The sequence below is a fragment of the Protopterus annectens genome, chromosome 8.part1 (assembly GCF_019279795.1).
Source record: "Protopterus annectens isolate FY-2018-M chromosome 8.part1, PAN1.0, whole genome shotgun sequence".
NCBI lineage: Eukaryota > Metazoa > Chordata > Ceratodontiformes > Protopteridae > Protopterus > Protopterus annectens.
Window position 1 is genome coordinate 70,889,580 of NC_056742.1, and position 21,491 is coordinate 70,911,070.

General features: G+C 36.5%; 1 protein-coding gene across 1 annotated transcript in view; it reads left to right on the forward strand.

Moving 5' to 3' along the window:
- LOC122810195 (neural-cadherin-like) overlaps positions 1 to 21,491 on the forward strand; it is a 1,307,756-nt gene that overhangs the window by 707,831 nt on the left and 578,434 nt on the right. Inside the window, exons 18-19 of the mRNA XM_044081677.1 lie at positions 5,497 to 7,108; positions 16,536 to 16,629. Coding sequence (XP_043937612.1) covers positions 5,497 to 7,108; positions 16,536 to 16,629 — 1,706 coding nt within the window. The remainder of the gene's footprint in view (positions 1 to 5,496; positions 7,109 to 16,535; positions 16,630 to 21,491) is intronic.

Consider the following 21,491-nt stretch of genomic DNA (forward strand, 5'->3'; position numbering starts at 1 on the left):
AGAATATTTTGGCTGTGTGAAAACAAATTTGAAATATGTGACCAGTCATTATTACTGTTACTTTTTTGACACATACTTCTGACAAGGATGGACTCAGCAATTCCTGGGTTTGGACAATAAGTTTTGATATAAATATCTGACCCTACTGAGCTAATAAATTAAAGTCACTTTGCTAGGCTAGTGTGCATTTGTGTAAAGAAAACTGGAATACTTTTAAATTAAAAAGTCATTGGTCTGTCTTTGCTAGGCTAGTGTGTATTTGTGTAAAGAAAATTGGAATACTTTATTGTGGCTATTTTTATCATAATCAGTCTAACAGTTTGTACATTGGGTTAAGGCTATGAGCTGCAGTTCTTTTAGTACAGAGTTTGATTCCCTTAGCCCTCATTTCCTTTTGTGAGGCCTTATGCAAGTCACTTAACCAGATTTTGGTTCTAGGTCCCCCCTGAAAAGGGCCTGTGATTTCACTGGCCCTACCTAGTTAACAAATGAGTATTATTATGTTGTGTGTTCACAGTCAATAATTTGGCCATAAGAATAGAGTATGGATATTAATAGATTATAATGACAGCAGTCTGAGTGGCTGTTTGTAGTTGAAATGTTCTGAAATGGGTTCCTTTGTCACTATTTGTTCACACATTTTGTTTCACTGCTCAATGGAAAAAAATGTTCAAAAGTACAAATTTAAAATGCACTCTAACAAGTGTTGCTGTATTACACAAGAAATATAATTTAAAATAATAAAGATGGTGACTCAAACAACACATGCATTTATGCATAGTCCTAAAATCTGTGCAGGAGACTCATGATTTGAAAACAGCCCAGGTCCAAGGTATACTTATTCTGCCACCGGCCAGATAATTTTCAATGAATTTGAGCTTGAAGGGAAGAGAAGTATAATGTAGCACATGCTAAGTCTGTTTACCATTTAAGACTGTTTTGTTCAGCAAATGACCATCGGTGTTTGTGCTATAAAATTTGAAAGAAAAGTTTTAAATTAAATTCAAATTTCTACAATAATTGTAAAAGTAAAGAAGAAAATAGTGTACATGCTGACAGGTTTGAAAAGTGTTTACAGTAAATGGGGAGAAACAGCTAGGTAATGGAACACTGGAATGGCTGCAGATGGGGCCCTGGTCTATTACCCTGCCTAGGCCCCAATTTGACCATAATCCATCTGTGTTTTACACAGGTTGATTTTCTTCAAACTACGGCTGTTCCACATGTGTAGCCAGACTTAGAGGATACTTTCCTTGCAGCCAGCATTTACCTTGACGTATAAATTATATTATGTGTCTCAGTCCTGTAGATTCCTTTTTTCTTTTATTCTAATCCCTGGTCAGATTTTGCAGTAATCTTTCTGTTAAAATCAGTTTCTGCCAAACTTATTATAGCAGCTGGCATTCTTCCTTCTGACAAGCTAGGAAAATATTGATAGTTTGAGAAGAAAGTTAATACTTCTTTCCCTTCAGCCTTCAGAATATTGAATTATCAGCAACTACTACTACTGGGTTAGTAATAAGAATATTTGCCCAGCTAGTTTCTCTGAATTTACCAGAAGATGTCAAATCTGAGATTGTGAATGTTCTTCTGGATAAAAAAGTGTAATTTGGTCCTTCCTCTGCTGTGACCCTTAAAAGCTTAAAAGAAAGGGGAAAATTTAATCTGCAGGGCTTCCCAGAATTTTCAGCCCTTCTTGTCATAATATAATGGAATTGTTTCTTCTAGTTTCTTTTTCAAGAAACAGAATAAACATTACCAGACAGGCACAGGCAAACAAAATATCAAAAAGTAATGGCAATGAGATTCAAAGAAGCAAGGACAATCCTCTGATAACCAAGGACAATCTAAAAATTGACTATATGCACCTTCGTGTGCTTTCCTCTTCACCCTAGCAATGCTATAAAGCTTTCTGAAGTCTAGGTCTTACTTTCCTCTGCAGGATTAGATAACTTTCTTCTGCAGGCCCAGATAACTTCAGCCACTTGGCTTCTGAGAGTCATTCAAAAAGGCTAGAACTGGCAATTTTTTATTTCTTGGTTATTTTCTTTCTGTAGTTTTAGCCTACAGTCTTACAGATATTATCCCCTCCCCTGCAACTCCAAACTGCATATGTAGAAAACACTTGTTTGTTTGTGTGTTACGGCTTTTCCCGGTTAGGGGTCACCACAGCAGAACTCCGGTCCGCTAATGATTGGCAGTAGATTTTTACGTGCTGGCTTGCCGGGCCTAACGCACAACCTTCAACGAAGGAACGCCCATTCACGCATGTCGCCACACAGAAGACGCTCTAACTGAGAATCGAACGGGCAACGTCTAACTGTGAGGCGATAACGCTACCGCAGCACCACCACCGGAGCACATATGTAGAAAACACTATTCACTCTATTTGTTCATTACTAAAAGGGTGAGCATGTGAAAAGATATCAGTGTCTTTCCTAATATCTTGTACCACTAATGTCCAATTACTTACTATATGAATGATCTAAACCTTCTGCTGTGTTTATTTTAGGCCATTACATTTCTCTATTAAAAGAAGATTGGCTTCACATGAAAGTTGCTCTAACAGACTGTGATCCTGGCCACTTTTATGGAATGCTAACAAAGATGTGGTCACTTCCAGTAGTATTCATACTCTGGTCTATGACAGAATTCACAGAAATAGATATAAATGACTTTCTAAAGAAATAAAGACTAAGCAGTTTCTAAGAGACCACAACGCATATTAATAAGGTCTTCAGCTGTCTTCTGTTTCGCCAATTGATTTCAAAATTACTTTGAATACATTATGTTCTTACTATAAGTCAATGCCCATAAAGTTAAATATGTTACAAAAAGCATAGATGCAAATAAACATGGGTATGGCAACAGCACATCACTAAAGACGTTTAATGTACTTGAACCGCAGTCATTAATCAGCACTGTTATCAACAAATAAGTCAGTTTTTAAACCAAAAATTCCTCATAGTGTTTACATGGTATGTCATGTTAATTATTACAGATTTATTGAAGAGGATAGGACTCAGTTATCATGCTTTATGTAACCTCCCCTTTGTATGCCTAAAGGGAAGGGTAGAGACAACATAAAAGGACCATTTTTATTAAATGTGCTTCTGCAAAAGATACGACAGAAGAAACTATTAATGAAAAAAATCTGTTTTGAAAATTAGGGAAGATAGAAAAGAAATAATTCATTCTTTGCCACTGTGGTCTAACTTCAGCACTCATAAGTAAATACTGTATAACCCACCCCCTTAGCATTAAGTCTTGATTATAACACTTTTGGACTAAAGGCCATGCCGTGTAAAGATGATCTTTACAAATTTTATGCAATTTAAAGCTGTCTAAGATCCCACTTTAGCTGTATTTCACCAACATTGGCAATTGACTCTCCAGCAAGAGCCTGCTAGTGAATAGCAGCAATACAAAAATTAGAGTGCTTGGCGCATATGAACAACTGAAGAATCAATTCACTCTTCTCTGGATTCTTATAACTGATCTCTATAATACTGTTCTAAGAATGGTTATTGGTATCTCTTTAGACCCATGTTATTCTTTCCTTTTCTTTCCTTTTAATGCCGACCAGAATAGCCAAATATGAACTAAACAGAAACATTTGACTTTATTCTCCAGGGGCCTGCATCATAGTAACCAGAAATATTTTAATTCCTAGGTCTAACCTGGTACTGCTAGTATTAGAACCCTGCAAAATATGTTTAACAAATGTCATTTTTGGGATATCATGTAGTCAGTTTGAATAGCACTGTCTAACTCTACATTTGGCTGGTTGCCCACTGAAGAGTGCTTTTTTTCCTTTTACTCATCACATTAATGCTCACTCTAAACTTCCGTTTACATAGTTCTACCCTCATCTAAATAAACTTGATTTGTTAAACTTATAACACTCATATCTAAAGGGCGCATCTCAAATACATCGTTTATTTAAATTTAAGCTTGATGGTTTTCACTGTTGTAGGTTGTAGCCCCTGTAATCACCTTCCCAAACTGCTGAGAGGTATAAATGATGTTTGTAGCCTTTATTAATCAGTTTGATAACTTTTTTATAGCATTGCTAAAAGTTTTTGCTTTACAAATAGTTAAATTCTACCCTATGCTATGCTCTACTCATCTATATGTCTATTTTCCACAGTAAGTATCTGGCTCTATTAATCTAATGTTACTATATTTTACAATCATTGTTATGGTTTAATTATTTAGTAACATAATTTAATAAAACACATTGCATCTTCAGTGAGCTAAGTTTTGTGTCTTTTAAGTTATGTGTTTTCTACTCTGTCATCAGTGTACAAGGCTCATATCAACTCTGTAGATCATGTTTCATCAAAACAGGATTCAACAAAACTATTTTAACGAATGACATTTTTTGAATAAGAGCAAAATAATAAATAAGCAGTTAATAGAGTTATTTCTTTAGATGTCCAAGGTAGCCCCACCTCCCTTACTTATTACTATTTTTGAAGGTATATACCAATGGGAAATTGTTAAAACTTAATATTCCCTTCCCTAAATTAGTGCAAACACAAAGTTGCAATATATACTTGGGTGGTCTGTGCATGAGGATGTCTTGTTTTCTTAGTTTGCACAACTAATGCTTTCAAGTGTAAATCATTAAATGCAGTGGATATGATAAAACAGCTTCTGGGCAAATTAGTTTCACTTAAATTTATTTCATTCAAATAGCATTTTAAGAACTGCCTGAACCACTGTAGGAGCTGTTCAGGGAGGAGGGTAGTGAGCAGCTGCTTTTGGTTCTCCCAATCTGGAAAAGAGAAGTGGCCAGCCACAAGGCCGACATCAAGCAAAAGCATTATGTATTACTTAGTGGAATTCAAGCCTGCTAAGTCCCCGCTGTCATGTTACACCCACACCAGGTAGGGAAATTCATCATGTGTTGTCCACTTCCCCTCACAGGATAGTGACTGAGAAGCTCAGAGGAGCTGCTGGTATAGGGATACACCCAAGAGGGAAAGCGTATGCTTCACTCAGGACCATCAAGCTGGCCCACTCCCTCCTCCTGACCCATGTCATGAAATGGAAGGGCCATAGAGCTCACACCTAGCCTGAGAATGCATGGCTCCTATCCCCTTCTCCAAAACAAATGCACTGAGCCTTCTGTGAGGTCCTGGAGGGCACAAAAAAAAGCTGCGTAAACCAAACTTATAGTGTATATTGTCTCTATTCCATGTCATGACTGAAAACAGTTGCTTGGTTCAGAAAATTTGTCCATTTAACAAATTAATATCTTAATAAGATTGTAGAGTATATTTTTTAAACTGCTGAATATTCTCTCTATTATAATGTGTAAGCTCAGAGGTCTTCAGTGGTTAATTCTGTGAATCAGAAACAAAATATTACTCATTATGAGTTATTAACTGCCATTTCACACATAGATTTGGCAACATTGCTTTCTTGATTTCTGAAATCTACACATGCAGAGAAATGAGTTTACTTACTTTGCTCTGAATTTATTCTAAGGTCACTGCAAATGATCCAGATGAGGATGCAGATCAAGGTGCCTTGAAGTACACGCTGCATGGACATGGTGTTGACAGTGAATTCAGGATTGATGAAGACAGTGGCATTATTTATGCACAGAAGAAGCTTAACCGAGAGGACCATGCAGTATGGAGATTTGTTGTGCTGGCCACAGATGAAAATGGGGAAGGACTGACTGGATTTGCAGATGTGATTATCAATGTATGGGATGTTAATGATAACCATCCAGTGTTCACATGCATGCCTGATAACTGTAATGGAAATGTTCTAGAAAATTCTCCTGCTGATACCTCAATCATGGAGATGACAGCAACTGATCTAGATGAACCGAATACTAGCCATAATGCTATTTTGACCTACAAGATTGTTCATAATGTACAGAATGGAAACAATCTAGACTTATTTACTGTAAATCCATCTACAGGTACAATTTATGTAGCATTAGGAAACCTGGACAGGGAGAAATCTGATAAATATTATTTAACAGTTGAATCAAGAGATGGTGGTGGTTTAAGTGGAACAGGTACTGCAACCATCTTCATTTTAGATGTCAATGACCATGCACCCAAATTCACACAACAGTTATGGAGTGCTGTCATTTTAGAAAACAGTGATGTAAACACAGAAGTAGTAACCATGTCAGCAACAGATGCAGACATTGGGGAAAATGCACTCTTGACCTTTACCATTATTAGTGGTGACCCAGAGCAGAAATTTTACATTGAAAACTATAAAAAAGAAAAGCAAGGTGTCATCCGGTTGAGGAAACAACTGGATTATGAGAATGTTCCTGAACGGTTGTTCAATCTCACCATTAGAGTTGAAGATCTTGATTTCTCTAGTACAGCTCACTGTGTGGTTGAGATTATAGATTGCAATGACCATGCCCCAGTGTTTGTGCCCAGGGTATTTCATGCTAATCCTTTCTATGAAAATGTTTCAATAGGAACTGTTGTGGCTATGATGGTGGCATCTGATGCAGATTCTGGCATGAATGGAAAGATTATTTACCGTATACAGTCAGAATCAGACCATTTGGGGCAATTTATCATTAATCAGCTTGGACATGTGATTGTGTCAGACAAGCTAGACAGAGAAGCAATTCAGCATTATAGTCTAATCATATTGGCCACAGATCAAGGCAGTCCTGTCCAGACAGGAAGTGCCACAGTTGAGCTTACCCTTCTTGATGTTAATGACAATGGCCCAGAGTTTGAGGCAACATATATGCCTATAGTGTGGGAGAATAAACAAGGCCCTCAGGTTGTCCGTGTAAACCAGACATCACTGTTGCTTTATGCTGTAGATCATGACACAGAAGGCGGTCCACCATTTTTCTTTACTTTACCATTTGCATATCAGAATTTCTCAGACTTCAGTCTAACTGACAACAGGAATAACACAGCTACCATTATGGCTCTGCGATCCTTTGACAGGGAAGAGCAAAAAGAGTTTATCTTACCTGTAATCATAAAAGACAGTGGGAATCCACCAATGAGTGCAACAAATACACTGACCATTTCAATTGGGGATGAAAATGATCACGCTCATTGTGCCGGACACAAGGAAATCTATGTCAATAACTATGAAGGTATGTACAAAAATTATGCTCTGAGTATCAAAGCTGCCCTTTGTTTTTTTCAGTGTTTTGATTGTTGTGATATTTAATCCACAAGGCTTAACAATATTTACTTGCTCCATAATTCACCATGTAAGTATGCTGTGCTGTATTCTGATGTCAATAACAAATGAATCAGCACTCAATTCTAAACTAAAATTATGTCACACTTCAACAATCTGTGATCCTTTAACTGATTTGTTAAGCTTTTAATTATGTTGTAATGCAGAAAAGGTCAGCACTGATAATCTTTATATATTTTTCTTTCAAGGCAGTTTGTTCAAAAAATGAATTGGGTTTAAATTCTAGAACTCATTGTGGTATATTTTTATATGTTACTTAAGAAGCCCTGCTGGCTTCCAAGTAGGCATAAACTGAAATTATAGGGAATACAGAAATATGAGAACCAGACTGTCAGAATACAGAGTGCCCATTTACCTTCACAGAGTACAATTTAATATCAACTCATTACAATGCAAACTGCATATTTGTGGGCATAAACCATCAGTTAATATCAGACTTAGACTGCAAGCTGTTAATATGTATACAAACACAAAGATTAATATTTAATTTATTTCTTGTATCATACTGAGTAGAAGAATGCAGAAAGAGTATTTGTTTATGCAGACTTTCATATAACATTAGCCCACTACAATTCAGTGTCGCTGACCTGCACAAGCTAATGTTTGTATTAATTAATTGTAGTGCACTGTCTGTGCAACTCTAGAGATAAACATTTCAGCCTATATCTTTTAATTTTATCACCCTACTTTTCTTTTGGCTCTAATATATACTTATAAAATTACTTCATAAGAAGAATATAATATTAATGGTCAAGCACACTTACAGCAACACACAAAATTTTGCTCAAAGCACAAATGATTACAAATTAAAATCCCTACAACCAATCAGTTACAAAAGGAAACAAACATGCTAAGTAATTAAAAAAAAACACTAATTTGCAAACATACTTCATCTGCATAGTAGCACTTTTAGGGAAAGGGAGTTCAGTGATGTGTACCTATTGTGTAGGGTTGGGGTTAGGAGCAGGGGTAATGTTATGATAAAAGTTAGCACAGATAAGTAAGGGTGGGCAGGGGTCTTCTCTATACATGACCCACACCACAAAATACCAATACACAAACACAACACTAAATCCATCCACTTCTTTCCCTAGCCCTGACACTAACCTAAACCCGCAAACACTTTTATAGGTTCATATGTAGGTACTAGGCTATTATTGGCCCTAGGGCCTATATAAGCCTAGCCAAAAAGGTACCCTGGCTTTCGCCACCCAAGAAAATTATTTTCCTGTGTCCCTGTTGAGCAGAGCCACAGAACTGATCCCCGGGGTGAATTTCGTATCTCCCATCCAATCATCAAGATTTTTCTTGAAGAATGTTAATAAGAAGCGTTGTTTGATATAGATATGTAGTTTGTTCCAGAGTATGGGAAGTCTCTGGGACAGGAATCTATCCCTCCAGCATGTTCTGTTTATTATTGTGACAAGGTTTAGGTCCCTAGAGTGTGTAGCTCAGAGGGATTGGGATTTCTTTAAGTGGAGCATGTCCAATAGCTCTGGGTTTGACACAGCTTTGTATGTTAGGCAGAGATCGCCTCTGAGTAGGCGATATGCGATGGAGTAAAGCTGGAGTTTTTTGAGACGGTCTGCGTAGGGCATCTGTTTGAGGTCAGTAATCCTCTTTGTGAGGTATTTCTGCGGCCTTTCCAGTTGTTGTAGATGTCTTGTGAGGTACATACCAAAAGGGGCACTGTATTCTATAACTGGTCTAATGAGTGACGAGTAGAGGGGAACAATGACCTCTTTTTTCCTGGATGAGAAACTTTTTGTGATGAGGTGTGCCACGTAGAAGGATTTCCTGACTACTATGGCGACGTGATTATCAAAGGAGAGACTCCTGGCCACCTGTGTCCCAAGGTCTCTTATCACACATTCAGTGTTAAGTAGACTATCACCTATGTTCTCATGGGTATAGAGTTTTTACTAAAAGGGATGACAATGCACTTTTTGGCATTGAGCTTGAGGCCATGGCTTTGACACCAGGCATCTGTCTCAGTGAGGCCCTTTTGTAAAATGTCCACATCGTTAGGAGTTTCGATTATAACTCCTAGTTTGCAGTCATCTGCAAACTTCATTAACCAAAGACCTTCTGTGTTAGCCTGTACTTCAGAGAAGTAGCTACCAAACAGGAGAGGACCCAGGACTGAACCCTGTTGTACTCCACTTCCATTGTGCTTGTCACTGGTCTGAAGTCGGATTTGGAGTCTGCTACTTTCACAGTGTGGGTTCTGTCAGTGAGCCAGTTGGCAACCCATCTTGTGACATAGGGATTTATACCTAGTTTAGTGAGTTTATCTATAATTTCAGAGTGGGGAATGGTGTTGGAAGCCTTGGCGAGATCTAGACAGGCTGTGTGAACCACCTTACCCTCATCTACGGCTTTGGTGACCGCTTCAAAGAAGTCTATCAGGTTTAGGCAACATGATCTGCCTTTTACAAACCTGAATTGGGTGGGGTCCAGAGTTTGGAGATTGCCAATGTCATTGTTTATAAGTTCCATGATGATACATTCCATAGCCTTGCAGACCAGGCTCATCAGGCTAATGAAGCGGTAGTTCCCTGGGTCCGTGCTGGCTCCCCCTTTGTGGAGTGAGATGACCATCACTGTGCACCATTCACTTAGCATAAAGCCTGAGGTAAGGCTATGATTGAACATGGTACTTAGGTGGGGTGCCAGTTTGTTCTGTAGTTTGTGTAGAACACAGCCTGGGATGTTGTCAGGTCCCATGGATGCTGTGTTCTTGGCTTTGGACAGTGTGTTTTTTACCTGTGCAGCTGTGATTACAGGACCTTTGCATTCTTCTGGTATAAAGATGGGCCCTTTAGGGAGTGAGAGGGGGGTAAAGTTAGCACTGAACCTATCTGTCAGGATGCTGGCAATATCAGTTGGTTCTATATATTTAGTGCCATTGTGCTGTAACTCAGAGCAGATCTGAGTGTTGCCATTGAGATTCTTGACATAGCTATAGAATGCTTTGTTGTTGTCTTTAGAATCAGTGGTGATTTTGTTTTCATAACTAGCTTTGGAGGATTTTATGAGGGATCTCAGCTTCTTACTGAGGCTGACCAGGGAGTTCTTCCAATCATGGGATTTTACTCTTTTTTGCAACAGTTTCTTTCTTCTGTTGTAGAGTTTGTTTATGGCAGGGGCCCACCAGATTGACTTCCTTTTTTTGGAGGATAGCATCTTGGTTCTGTTAGGGATTGCACGATTGCACTCGTGTAAATGCTTATAAAGTGCATTTGTGTAGGATTCAGCAGTCGTACCTCTATTGTCCATCTGCATGGGTGTCATGAAGTTTGCCACTTCTGTCTTAAGAAGCATGAAGTTGGCTTTGGAGAAATTATTTACGGTGGTTTTCCTAATGGGGGGTGGGGGCGGGATGTGGATGTCTAGGGTGATTAGCTTGTGGTTGGATCTGACCAACGAGGAACTGACCTCTGGTGTGGAGCACTGGTTGTACATGTTGGTAATGACCAGGTCTAGGATATTGCTGCCCCTGGTGGGGGTGTGGGTAAGTTGATCCAAGGCATTGGAATTTATGAATTCCAGAAAAAGTTGAGCAAAAGAGTTGGTACATGAGTAGTTTTCCCAGTTAATGGTGGGTTAGTTGAAATCACCCATTATTAGGGTGTTAGGTTGTACGCTAATATCTTCCAGTGTATCAAGAAATGAGGAGTGGGAATCCTGGGGCATGGTGGGGGATCTGTAGCAAGCTACAATTTGGATTGCGGTCTTGCCCAGAGTTAGTTGCACTTGGATAATCTTTGATGCATTATGCTGAGAAACTAGCCTGGAGGTGTGGATATCCTTAATGAATATGGACACACATACACACACACACACACACACACACACACACACACACACACACAGAGTGCTGCTTTCGTATGTTGCATACCATCTTCTAACCACATGAAACTAATACACACACATACACACACTCACTCAGCTCCAATGACAAAACTTGAGTTTATAAAGAAAGTTTCAGCATTACTCTTCACTCTGACTTACTTCCACTTGATACTGACCCATTCAGTTTGTCCAACTCTCAACAAAATCCTGCATTCAACCACATGTGATACCAGGAATATTATTTGACAAATACAACCCTCTACTACAAGAATAGTAAACCCTGCATAAATATTTTACTTTGACAGATGCACAGTGAAATGCCCCTTGCATAAACTTTGCTTCAGACAAGCACTTAGATATTCTTTCCTCTTTCCATATTATGCAGAACTTATTAGCAGTGATTCTTCATTAACAGGAACACAAATCATATTATATATGTCTTCCTTTTTGTTACAGTACAGAATCATGCAAAACATTTTACCTTTTTGTCTTTGTTTTTGTAATAATTATGTGGACTTGCATTTTTAAATAGCAGTTTTGTTACAGCAGCAGCATTGTTATGTACATATTTTATTATGCAGTGTTCAAAGTTACAAGACTTTCAATGAGGCCCTACCATTACAACAAAATACAATATCTGGTATAAAACAGACTTATCAGTGTACAACTGAAAAACATTTTCAGCTGGATTCCCATACAGATAATGACATTGTTATAGTAATGCTCAGAAATTACACAGCATGGTAGTTACATCAATGCTTTGTGAAAAAAAAAGATCCAATAATGTACATCACGATAGTTGCTTTCTTCCACTAATTCCATGTAGTCATCCAAGTCAGTCTCAGGATTCATAATATCAGCCCCATGAAGATAAACATAACTAGGTCCTGCATATTTTTATATATTAAGACTGAGCATTGGATGAGCAGGATAAAACTCAGAATTCTATTTTGTATATCTGTCACCCTGTGCACTTCTCCTGACTGGCACCCCCTCAACTCAAAGTTGAGAACCAAAGAAGAAAAAAAGGCCTCTCAAAGTCCAGGAGCAATACAGCTCTTCTTCTCTGAGACAGTAACAAACCACTTGATGCAGATGTACAGCTGTTGTTAACATACACTGAGCTTTGCACTTTCAGCTATGCCCACATATGCAGTATCTGCATTCATTTCTGAATACCGTTATTGACCTCTCACAACATCACTTGCTAATTGTGCCCCCTAACACCTTCCACCTAGGGTAGACACTCCTTCATTCCACCCTGGTTATGGCTCTGATAGAGTTTAACACCTCCCAGGATGAGATGAAGGTGGTTTGGGAGGCATTGTTAACAAGTCAGTATAACAAACTATATAGCAAGTTAAAATTGTAAGGTGCATTGAGAGATAAATTAACAGCCAGAGTAGACAAAGATATTTAATCTGTATCTGTCCTCTCTCTCTATCTCTCTCTCTCTCTCTCTCTCTCTCTGTTTTTTTTTTTTTTTTTTTTTTTTGTGTCTCCTCAGTCTCTGCCTCTCTCTTTGTGTCTCCAGTCTTTACTGAGAGTTCTAAACTCAGTGTGTTGGAGATTGTACTCAGGGACCAAGGAGAGAGAGAGAGAGAGAAAGCAAGATCTAGGAATATAAGCCTAAGCAGCTGACTTTGTTTAATGTGCACCCATTGAGAGTTAAAAGAAATCAGAAATGTTGCCATTGCAAAAAATTGGCAAGTTCATAAAATATTATTTTGACAGGATAATGCACCTCCACTGCAAGACCAAACGATTTATATAAGGTTTCCTTTTCATAGTAATATGTGGCCTGTATCTACCATAAATTAAATTACTAATAAAAAGTGTGTGTTTGTGTGTGTGTGTGTGTGTGTGTGTGTGTGTGTGTGTGTGTGTGTGTGTGTGTGTGTGTGTGTGTATGAATGTATATACAGTGAACATTTTGACATCAGAATGCCTGTGTCATTGCAAAGATATATAGATCAGCTATGACTCCTTGAAAGCAAAAAATGCCCTTAAACACATTTGCACAGTGCCCACTACATGAAAATATTTCCTTGAGTTAACATTACACCTATGGACATGATTTGTTCAATTTTACGTTAGAAAAAATCACGGATGGCATTTTTTTTACAATGGGCATGGGGTAACTTTATTTACTCACACCCATTCTGAGGACAGCTGTAATAGGGAGAAAGAGAAGTCACTCTCAAAATACAATTAACTAAATACTCTTTCTCCAAGATGTTGTGGTCTTGGGGACAAATAATTTACATAATTGTTGAGCTAACACACATCAATAAACTGTGTAATTAGCAAATACTCTGGTAAAGCAGTCAGGCTCAGGCAATTCCAAAATGAGCACTTGTGTATAAAAAAACCTGTAGGCAAACTGTGATATGCTGCATATATGTGGCTCATAGAGCATATGCATGTGCAATGCATTATTTTAAGTGCATTTAACTTTCTACATTCTTCCCATCCCTAACATTTTCCTCAATCTTTCTACATATACCCATACTTTCTTGAATGCTTCTTTGGATTCCTTTTCCTCCACTCATTCTAGTAAGCCACAACCCTCTTTTTTTGAAGAAGTATTTTTTGAGTTCAGTGAGTACTTCATCCCCACAGCCTGCAGACGTTGCACTTCTCTCCCCCCATTGTCTGCCCTGTTCAAAGGAATGACCTCATATCTCCTTAACATAGGCTTGTACTCCATTGTCATATCTCCTGTGTCCTCTGGTTTTCTAGTGAAAATAATTCTAAATTCTGTAGTCTGAGGTTATATCCTTCCCCCTCCATTCCATGATTCTTTCTGGTATCTTTCTGCTTGACATCTTATAGCAGCCTAATGTTTCTTTCCTTGTGTGGTCTTCAGAACTGTACACCATACACAAGGTGTATTTCAATCAGGATCCATAGAATGGCACCATTATTGCTTTGATTTTGGAGACTGTCCCCTGAGTATGCAAACCATCCTTCAGTTTGCTGCTATCACTGCTTTTTCACTCTCTTCATGGTGGACCAGTCCAAATGTGATTAACGCTCCTAAATCATATTTCTACTCTTTTGCCATCACTTACACTTCCCCAGCTGATTTTTCACACCATGTTTGCTGTAGCTCAAGTGCAGTATTTGTATTTATATATAGTGAACCTCAGCCGCCACATTTCTGTTCACTTCATCAGCTTTTCAAATCCGTCTTCAGACTCTTCCCCTATCCTCTACTGCAGCACCTAATATGTGTGGTCAGGGAAGAGGTAGCTTCCTTTCTGTATTCTCTCACTCACATCTTAGACAAATATACAAAAGAATGCTGGACTCCGAATTTACTCCTATGGTACTCTACTAATCATGTTTCACATTTCTAACATTGTTACTCTTGCCACAATCCTTTGTATTCTCCATTCTACCATGTGTCAACCCATTTCCTCAATCTTTGGGCTATCCCTCACCTTTCCTGTTTTCTCATCAGCTGTTTGTGGGGAACAGAGTCAAAGGCTTTACTAAAGTACAAGTAGGACAAGTCTAGAAGTATCCTCCTGTCAAGATTATCTGCAATCCAATCACAAAACAGAACCAGGATAACTTGCTCTAGTCAAGAACCTGTGTTAGCTGCTGTCCTGGAGATTGTTTAGCCTATAGGATTTCTATGATCTAGAATCTCTCTATGATCTTCCATGCTGTTGCTCTTACACTAGCTAGTTTGCTGTTTCCTGGATTTTTCTTCTCCTCCTTTTACATAAAAGTACCATGTTTGCTGTTTCCCAAGTCCCCAGATACTACTAAACTGACCAATGATCTGTTGAAGTGCTCCTTCAAGGGGTGTATCAGCAAACTGGCCAGATTCCTGAGGACTTCATGAATAGCCAATCTGACCTTGTACTGAACTTACTCATTTTGAGTAGATACACCATTCTGGTTCCTTCTACTGTACTATGATTCATCAAGTGTGAAAGATCCAGTGAGTCACTTCATTTTTTCAGAAAGAGCTTGTCAGTCAGTTGTCATGGACTCAGTCAAACACTTGTTCTAAAGTCTGGATGAGTCCACATCATGAAAGAAAACATGAGCTAAGGAAAAAAAGCCTTAGGCACTTGAAATAATTGTATAAAAAATGTCTTTCAAGAAAAGAAAGAAAGAAAGAAATGTAACCAGAAATATGAAAAGGCAAAAACATAAAATTGGCAGTATTATCAACAGATTTTGAGTGAGATTTGTATTGTCTAAACTCCCATTTCTAAAAATCAATTTCTAAGGCCATGATTGCATTATTACTTCATATATTATAGAATGTGAGACATAGATAGAAAGAATCACTTCAGATAAGCTTGTTGCTTCTGCTATTTCAAATCCCAAGGTACTGCTAACATAAAATACTTTAATGCATTCATTTATTTCAATGTATTAAACTGGTGAGTACATTAGATCTAGGTTTTCTCTTTTCAGGTACTACTTCAACCAACATAACGGTTTTAAAAGGCAAAAAAAAAAATCAATAACACATAAGTAGACTTTCATTATTACAACTTAATCATACACTGCAGGAACTGCATACAAAAAGGAAATAAAATCTTCAGTAAACAGCAAAACAGTCTCTTTTTATACTTGTTTTTCCTCATCATATTAATAAACTATTTAAAATCCTTATGATTTCTCTTTATTTAGCACCTACAATTTAACATCTGCATTTAATCTATCATATATCCCGGGTCTCTAATTATAATTAGTCAATTATTTTGTATTATCCTGTTTATTTGTAGTACCATTTAGTTTATACCACATGACTGTTTTGTCACTTTCTTCTATGTATCTGTCAGCTGCTGCATTTGTTTCTGATCCCCTTTACACCACTGATTTGTATAAAATATAACAAATGCCCAGCTTTGTTTGTTGTACCCTCTTTCAATCCGCATTTAATTTCAGTTCTTTTTCAGATTTGCTTGAAACTTTTGCAATTAGGCAGATCCCTTAATGATGAGTCTGTACTACCCATTTAAATATCCTAGTGTAGGCTAAATACATAAAGATATCAGAGTTTGAAGCAACTGCAAAATACTGAGACATTCCACTTCAAACCATTTACTGAAAGGAGATAATTGAAAAAGGTGCCATGGAACATTCTTTTGCAAGATAAGAAGAAAATATTTTTAAGGCACAATATAGAGCAATAAAACAGAAATCCTTGTGCACATACTCATACAAAATGGTTGTAAATTACGACAGGAAATGGAAAAGGCAAGTTCAGCAAACTGCTTCAAACAACTGTGACGAGGGTCACAAATAAAGGGCAGGTTGATTATCTGGACTAGTATCAGAATGAGTAGGCAGAAAAGTGGTCTACCTATTACGAATATGCTTTCACCTCACTATGGCAACATTCCAAACAATTATTTCTTACTGAATTGTCAAGAAAGTAACAAGCTACTTAAACTACAATTTCAATGTAATCTTCTTCATTTTGCTTTTAGGAAAAATGCCAACTACTGTTCTTGGAAAAATCCATGCTCCAGACCCAGATGATTGGGACAATAAAACATATACATTTGAAAGACAAGTATCCAAGTAAGCTATACTTTCATAAAATATACATTTGTTTTAAAATGTGGATGGCGGGAGTTTCAGAACAGATTATATTATAGTCCCTAGAAGAGAATGCAAGCACCTTTCATTGCAGCGATAGCCTAGGTTTAGGATTTATTGGAGAGAAATTCTAACAATTAATGTATTTTTTTATGCCATACTCCAAACTATGTTTGTGTATCATATTTTTGTATATCTATGCTGGATCTTTAAATCTAATTACTGAGAAAAGTAGTTTTTAATTAAAGTAGATTGTGACATTATACAGGAGTTAAATGATCATCAGAAATGTAATATGGGTGATGCTGTAATAAGCCTTAGGTCAGGCAAAGCACACATATGTGATGCCATACTTGAGAGAAATATTAATTATACCATTATTTTTAATTACTTTTGAAACATGTAGCTTTTTCACTGTCATGGAAGTATAGCAGTTTTTGTGAGTATTTGTGAGAAGGCACATTGAACTGACCCTAATGTACAAAATAGTGAACTACTAAAGTGAGGCAAAACCTTTATATTTCTTTTTTTTTTTTTTCAATAATTTTTATTTTTGTTTTACATTTGCAAAAACCATAACCATTCCATATTTACAAAATTACCATATTTGCATGTTATACATTGCAGATAAAGTAGAAACATGTAGGTCATACAACATACCTAATTACAATATATATACAAAGATGCTTTCCCAATTAATGTCATTAGTCTAAAAACAGCTCATACAAAAATGATACTTCATCTATAGTTAAGCTGTGTACTTGTGGGAATACTTCCAGTTCATAAGATATGGTGTACCTGGTGCTTTATGCTAATAAGATGTTATAGGACTGTTCCCAGATTGCTCGGGCTTTCATATTTTTGTTTTTTTGTCCAATACTATTTTATGTGCTAGTAGATGTTTAATAGCAGATTTCTTGAATTCCTCCCAAGAGATACTTACCAGATCTATCCATTTGTGAGCTATATATAGCTTCATTAATAAGAAAATTGTTATAAGTGGGTTAGCTTGTTTTCCTGAGATGTTGGCAGGGAGGATGTGTAAAAGAGTAAATTCCCATGTTAGTGTTAATGCTTGATACCCCATTTTTTGCAGTTGTAACTTAAGGGAATTCCAAAGCTTGAAAACGCATTTACAACTCCAAAATATATGTATTAGGTCTGCAATCTGGTCTTTACAGTGTGGACAGTATGGGGACTTAGTTGCATTGAATTTGTGAAGAATTATTGGGGTGAAATAAGCATTATTATTAATCATGAGTTGCGTGTAAGGGAGTTTTTTAAGTGGAATAGTTTTCAATGTTAAGTTGATTGCCTTTTCTATTTGCTGGTCATCCATATCAGGTTTTAATTTTCTCCAATAATTAGAGAAGAGAAGGTCTTTCTGGAATTTGATTTCCCCTATCATTTTGTATGAGTTCGTTATTGCTTTCCTTGGCATTAACATAGTCTTCCAAAGTAGGGTACAGTTTTCAATGTCACTTTCGAATATGGTAAGGTTTTGGAGGTAACTGGAACACACCTCTTTGATTTGTCTTAAAGTTATTATATGTACTTTAGGTAAGTTTTGATTACTTCTTAATTCATGAATTGTGCTATTGAGGAATGGGTAGATATCTTGGATTCTCTTATGTTTTAACCAAGGGAAGGAATCTAGGTTTAGCATCTTGTTATTTATTTTTAAGTTAGGATTTTTATGGAGAGGTTGTAGTATTAGCATAGCTTGTCCAAGGTTTAAGGAGTGAAAAAGTTTTTGTGTTATATTTATAGAATGTTTTAGTGGTTCTATTATGTTATAGGCTTGTAAATATTTTTTATTTAAGAAGGGAAGCGCTTTGGGATTGATGTCTAGTGATTTTATGTACCTATAGTATATTGTTATCCAGGCCAGTGAACCAGTCTTTGCTGAGGGGTCATACTCTGCTATTCTCAGTATTCTATTGGTGTTGATAATAGAGTAGTAGGTTTTGAAATCTGGCAAGTTCAGACCCCCTTTGTTCTTGGGAAGTGTTAGTTTTTGATAGGAGATTCTGGTCTTTTTAGGTTCCCATACAAATTTTGCTAGAAAGGTATGAATTTGTTTGAAGAATTTATTATGTATAGTTATCTGAGATGTCATAAATAGATATATTAATCTAGGTAGTATGTTCATTTTAATTATTGATACTTTAGACAAAAACAGTAGCCTAAGGTTATTTCATCTTGTACAATCTTGTGTTATGTTTTGCCATTTAAGAGTTACGTTATGTTGGTAGAATTCCTTGTTATTCTGAAAGAAAGTAATCCCCAGGTATTTGGTTTCTTCTTTTATTTTTATTTTCTCTAAGAGAGGTATTAGGGAGATGAGTCTAGGTGGCCTTAAGGGGAATATATTAGTTTTATTAAGGTTTAATTTGTAGTTAGACATGTATGAGAATTGTTCAGTTGTGTTTATTATTTTGGTCATGTCTGAATTTGGTGTAGTAAAGTATATGTTTAAATCGTCTGCAAATGCTGAGAGATAAACTTTGAAGTTATGTATTGAGGGGGGATTATGATATGTATTTTGTTTAATATATAGAAATAGCGGTTCTAGGTAAAGGTTGAAAAGAAAGGGTGATAGCGGGCAGCCTTGTCTTGTTCCATTTTTTATCAAAATTCTGTTTGACCATGTTTTGTTTATATATAGGGATGTGTATGGATTACTATAGAGAATTTGAATGATCTGTATAAAAGTTTTAGGTATGTCAAAGTGAGGGAATGTTTGCAGCAAGAATTCAAGATTGACCCTATCAAAAGCCTTGTGGGCATCTACTACCATTGTGAAGATGTCGGTATTTTTCTGATTTGCAAAGGATATTAACGCTTCTAATGTTAGCGTGTTGTCACTGGTCTGTCTACGTGGTGTAAACCCAAATTGTTCTGGAGAAATTATTTTCTCTATCAGATTTTTAACTCTGTTTGTGAGTATTGAGGTCAGGATCTTGGTGTCTATATTTCAAAGAGAGATGGGTCTATAGCTATCTGGATTTTTAGGGTCCGCTTGGTCTTTTAATATAAAAATAGTTTTAGAGGCATTAAAGTGAATATCATGTATGTTGTTATTTATTATATAGTTCAGCATGTGGTATAATAATTTGGCAACTAGTGGACTGAAGGATTTATAAAATTCTGAGGTAAGACCATCCGGTCCTGGGGCCTTGTGTGGTTTTAGATGTTTAATTGTGGTTATCTCATTAATAGAAATGGGCTCCATTAGTTTTTTTTGTTGATCTAAATCTAGTTTAGGGAATTTTAGTTTTTGAAGAAAAAGATCCCTATCCTCCTTCGAGGCTTGTAGGGTTTGTTCTCCATATGTTTGAGTATATATTTGTTCAAATACTTTCATAATTTCCTCATTTCTTGTATAGTTTTTCCCTTGGTAATTTACTTCTGCTATAACTGAGGCGGATTTTTGTTGAGTGATAATTCTTGCCAATGCTCTGGAAGGAATTTGGGCTTCTTCTGTGTAATTAGTCAACTTTCTTGTCACATAAAAAGATAAATTTCTGTTCCGAGAATATATAGGTCTCTTTGTAGTTTTAGGAGGTCCATTTCCATTTGATTATTAGGGTTATTTATCAATTCTTTCTCACGTTGTTCTGTTTTCTTCTTTATTTTATGTTCCTCTTTCAGTTGGATTTTTTTATAATATGCTGCTTTTTTAATGAAAGTTCCTCTGATTTGTGTTTTGGTCGATGCCCATTCTATATCCATTGATGTTTGAGAATTGAAGATATTTACAAGGGATGTTTTTAATATATCCTCAATCTCTTTTACTACATCTGTTTTGAAGAGCAGATTAGGATTTAATGACCAGTTATTAGCTCTATTGTTTAAAAACCTTTTTTTGTCCCAGTTGATACTCAGTGGAACTTTGGAATGATCTGACAGAAATCTAGTGTGTATGACTATTGTAGGGTCCATGTTAATGAGTATGTCTGAGATTAAAAAGAAGTCTATTCTCGCCCACATTTTATGGCATTGGGAGTAGAATGTGTAATTCCCAGTTTTGTTATATTTATCCTCATATTTAAAGGGGTAAAACCTTTATATTTCTAAAAGATTTATTTGCTGTGCATGAAAATATTCTTAGTTGATGATTTGTACTTCATCCAAAAACCTCAGTTGTGAATTTTGCTCCATAGCCTACTGCATTATCGAAAGTAAGTTTTTGTTAGGTTTTCCAGGCTGCATATTATTTTATAGTGTACAGATAGAATGTAATTTAAGTGACTAGGTTGTAATTTCATTTTGCAACTTCTTGTCAGAATGACACTCAAAGCTGTGATGTAAAGTAACAGCTGATGATAAGGGATTTCCTTCAATACTGCTACATACAAAGAGATGATTAAGGCACTTGTTTTCTTATGCTATTCTTGGATACCACCTGTGGCAGTGCATTATTATTTAAGCAGCTTGTTTACAGTTTAGTGTCTTAGAGAAATATTGGTGAAGTGGTATGACTGATTTTTTTTATTTGATTTCCTAATTCTAGAGACATCATAAAAAAGTAAATGAAAACTGGAGTTTATCAGGTGACTGTTGTGACATAAACTTTACTAAGACTTTTTTTATAAAATTGGTAATACAAATTCCTATTTTTGAGATTTTTAAAATCTTAATATATCTGCTTGGCTGGAAACATACACATACTGCTGCTACCACATTTCAATCTAAACTGACATGATTGTCTAATATTACTTCAATAGTAAATAGAAAGTGTAGGGAGTTTCTGTTTCTTTTTTAAAACAAAATTTTCTAGTAAATCTACCACTTTGACATAAATGTTAAATATGTTATCATAATACAATGACCGAACAGAG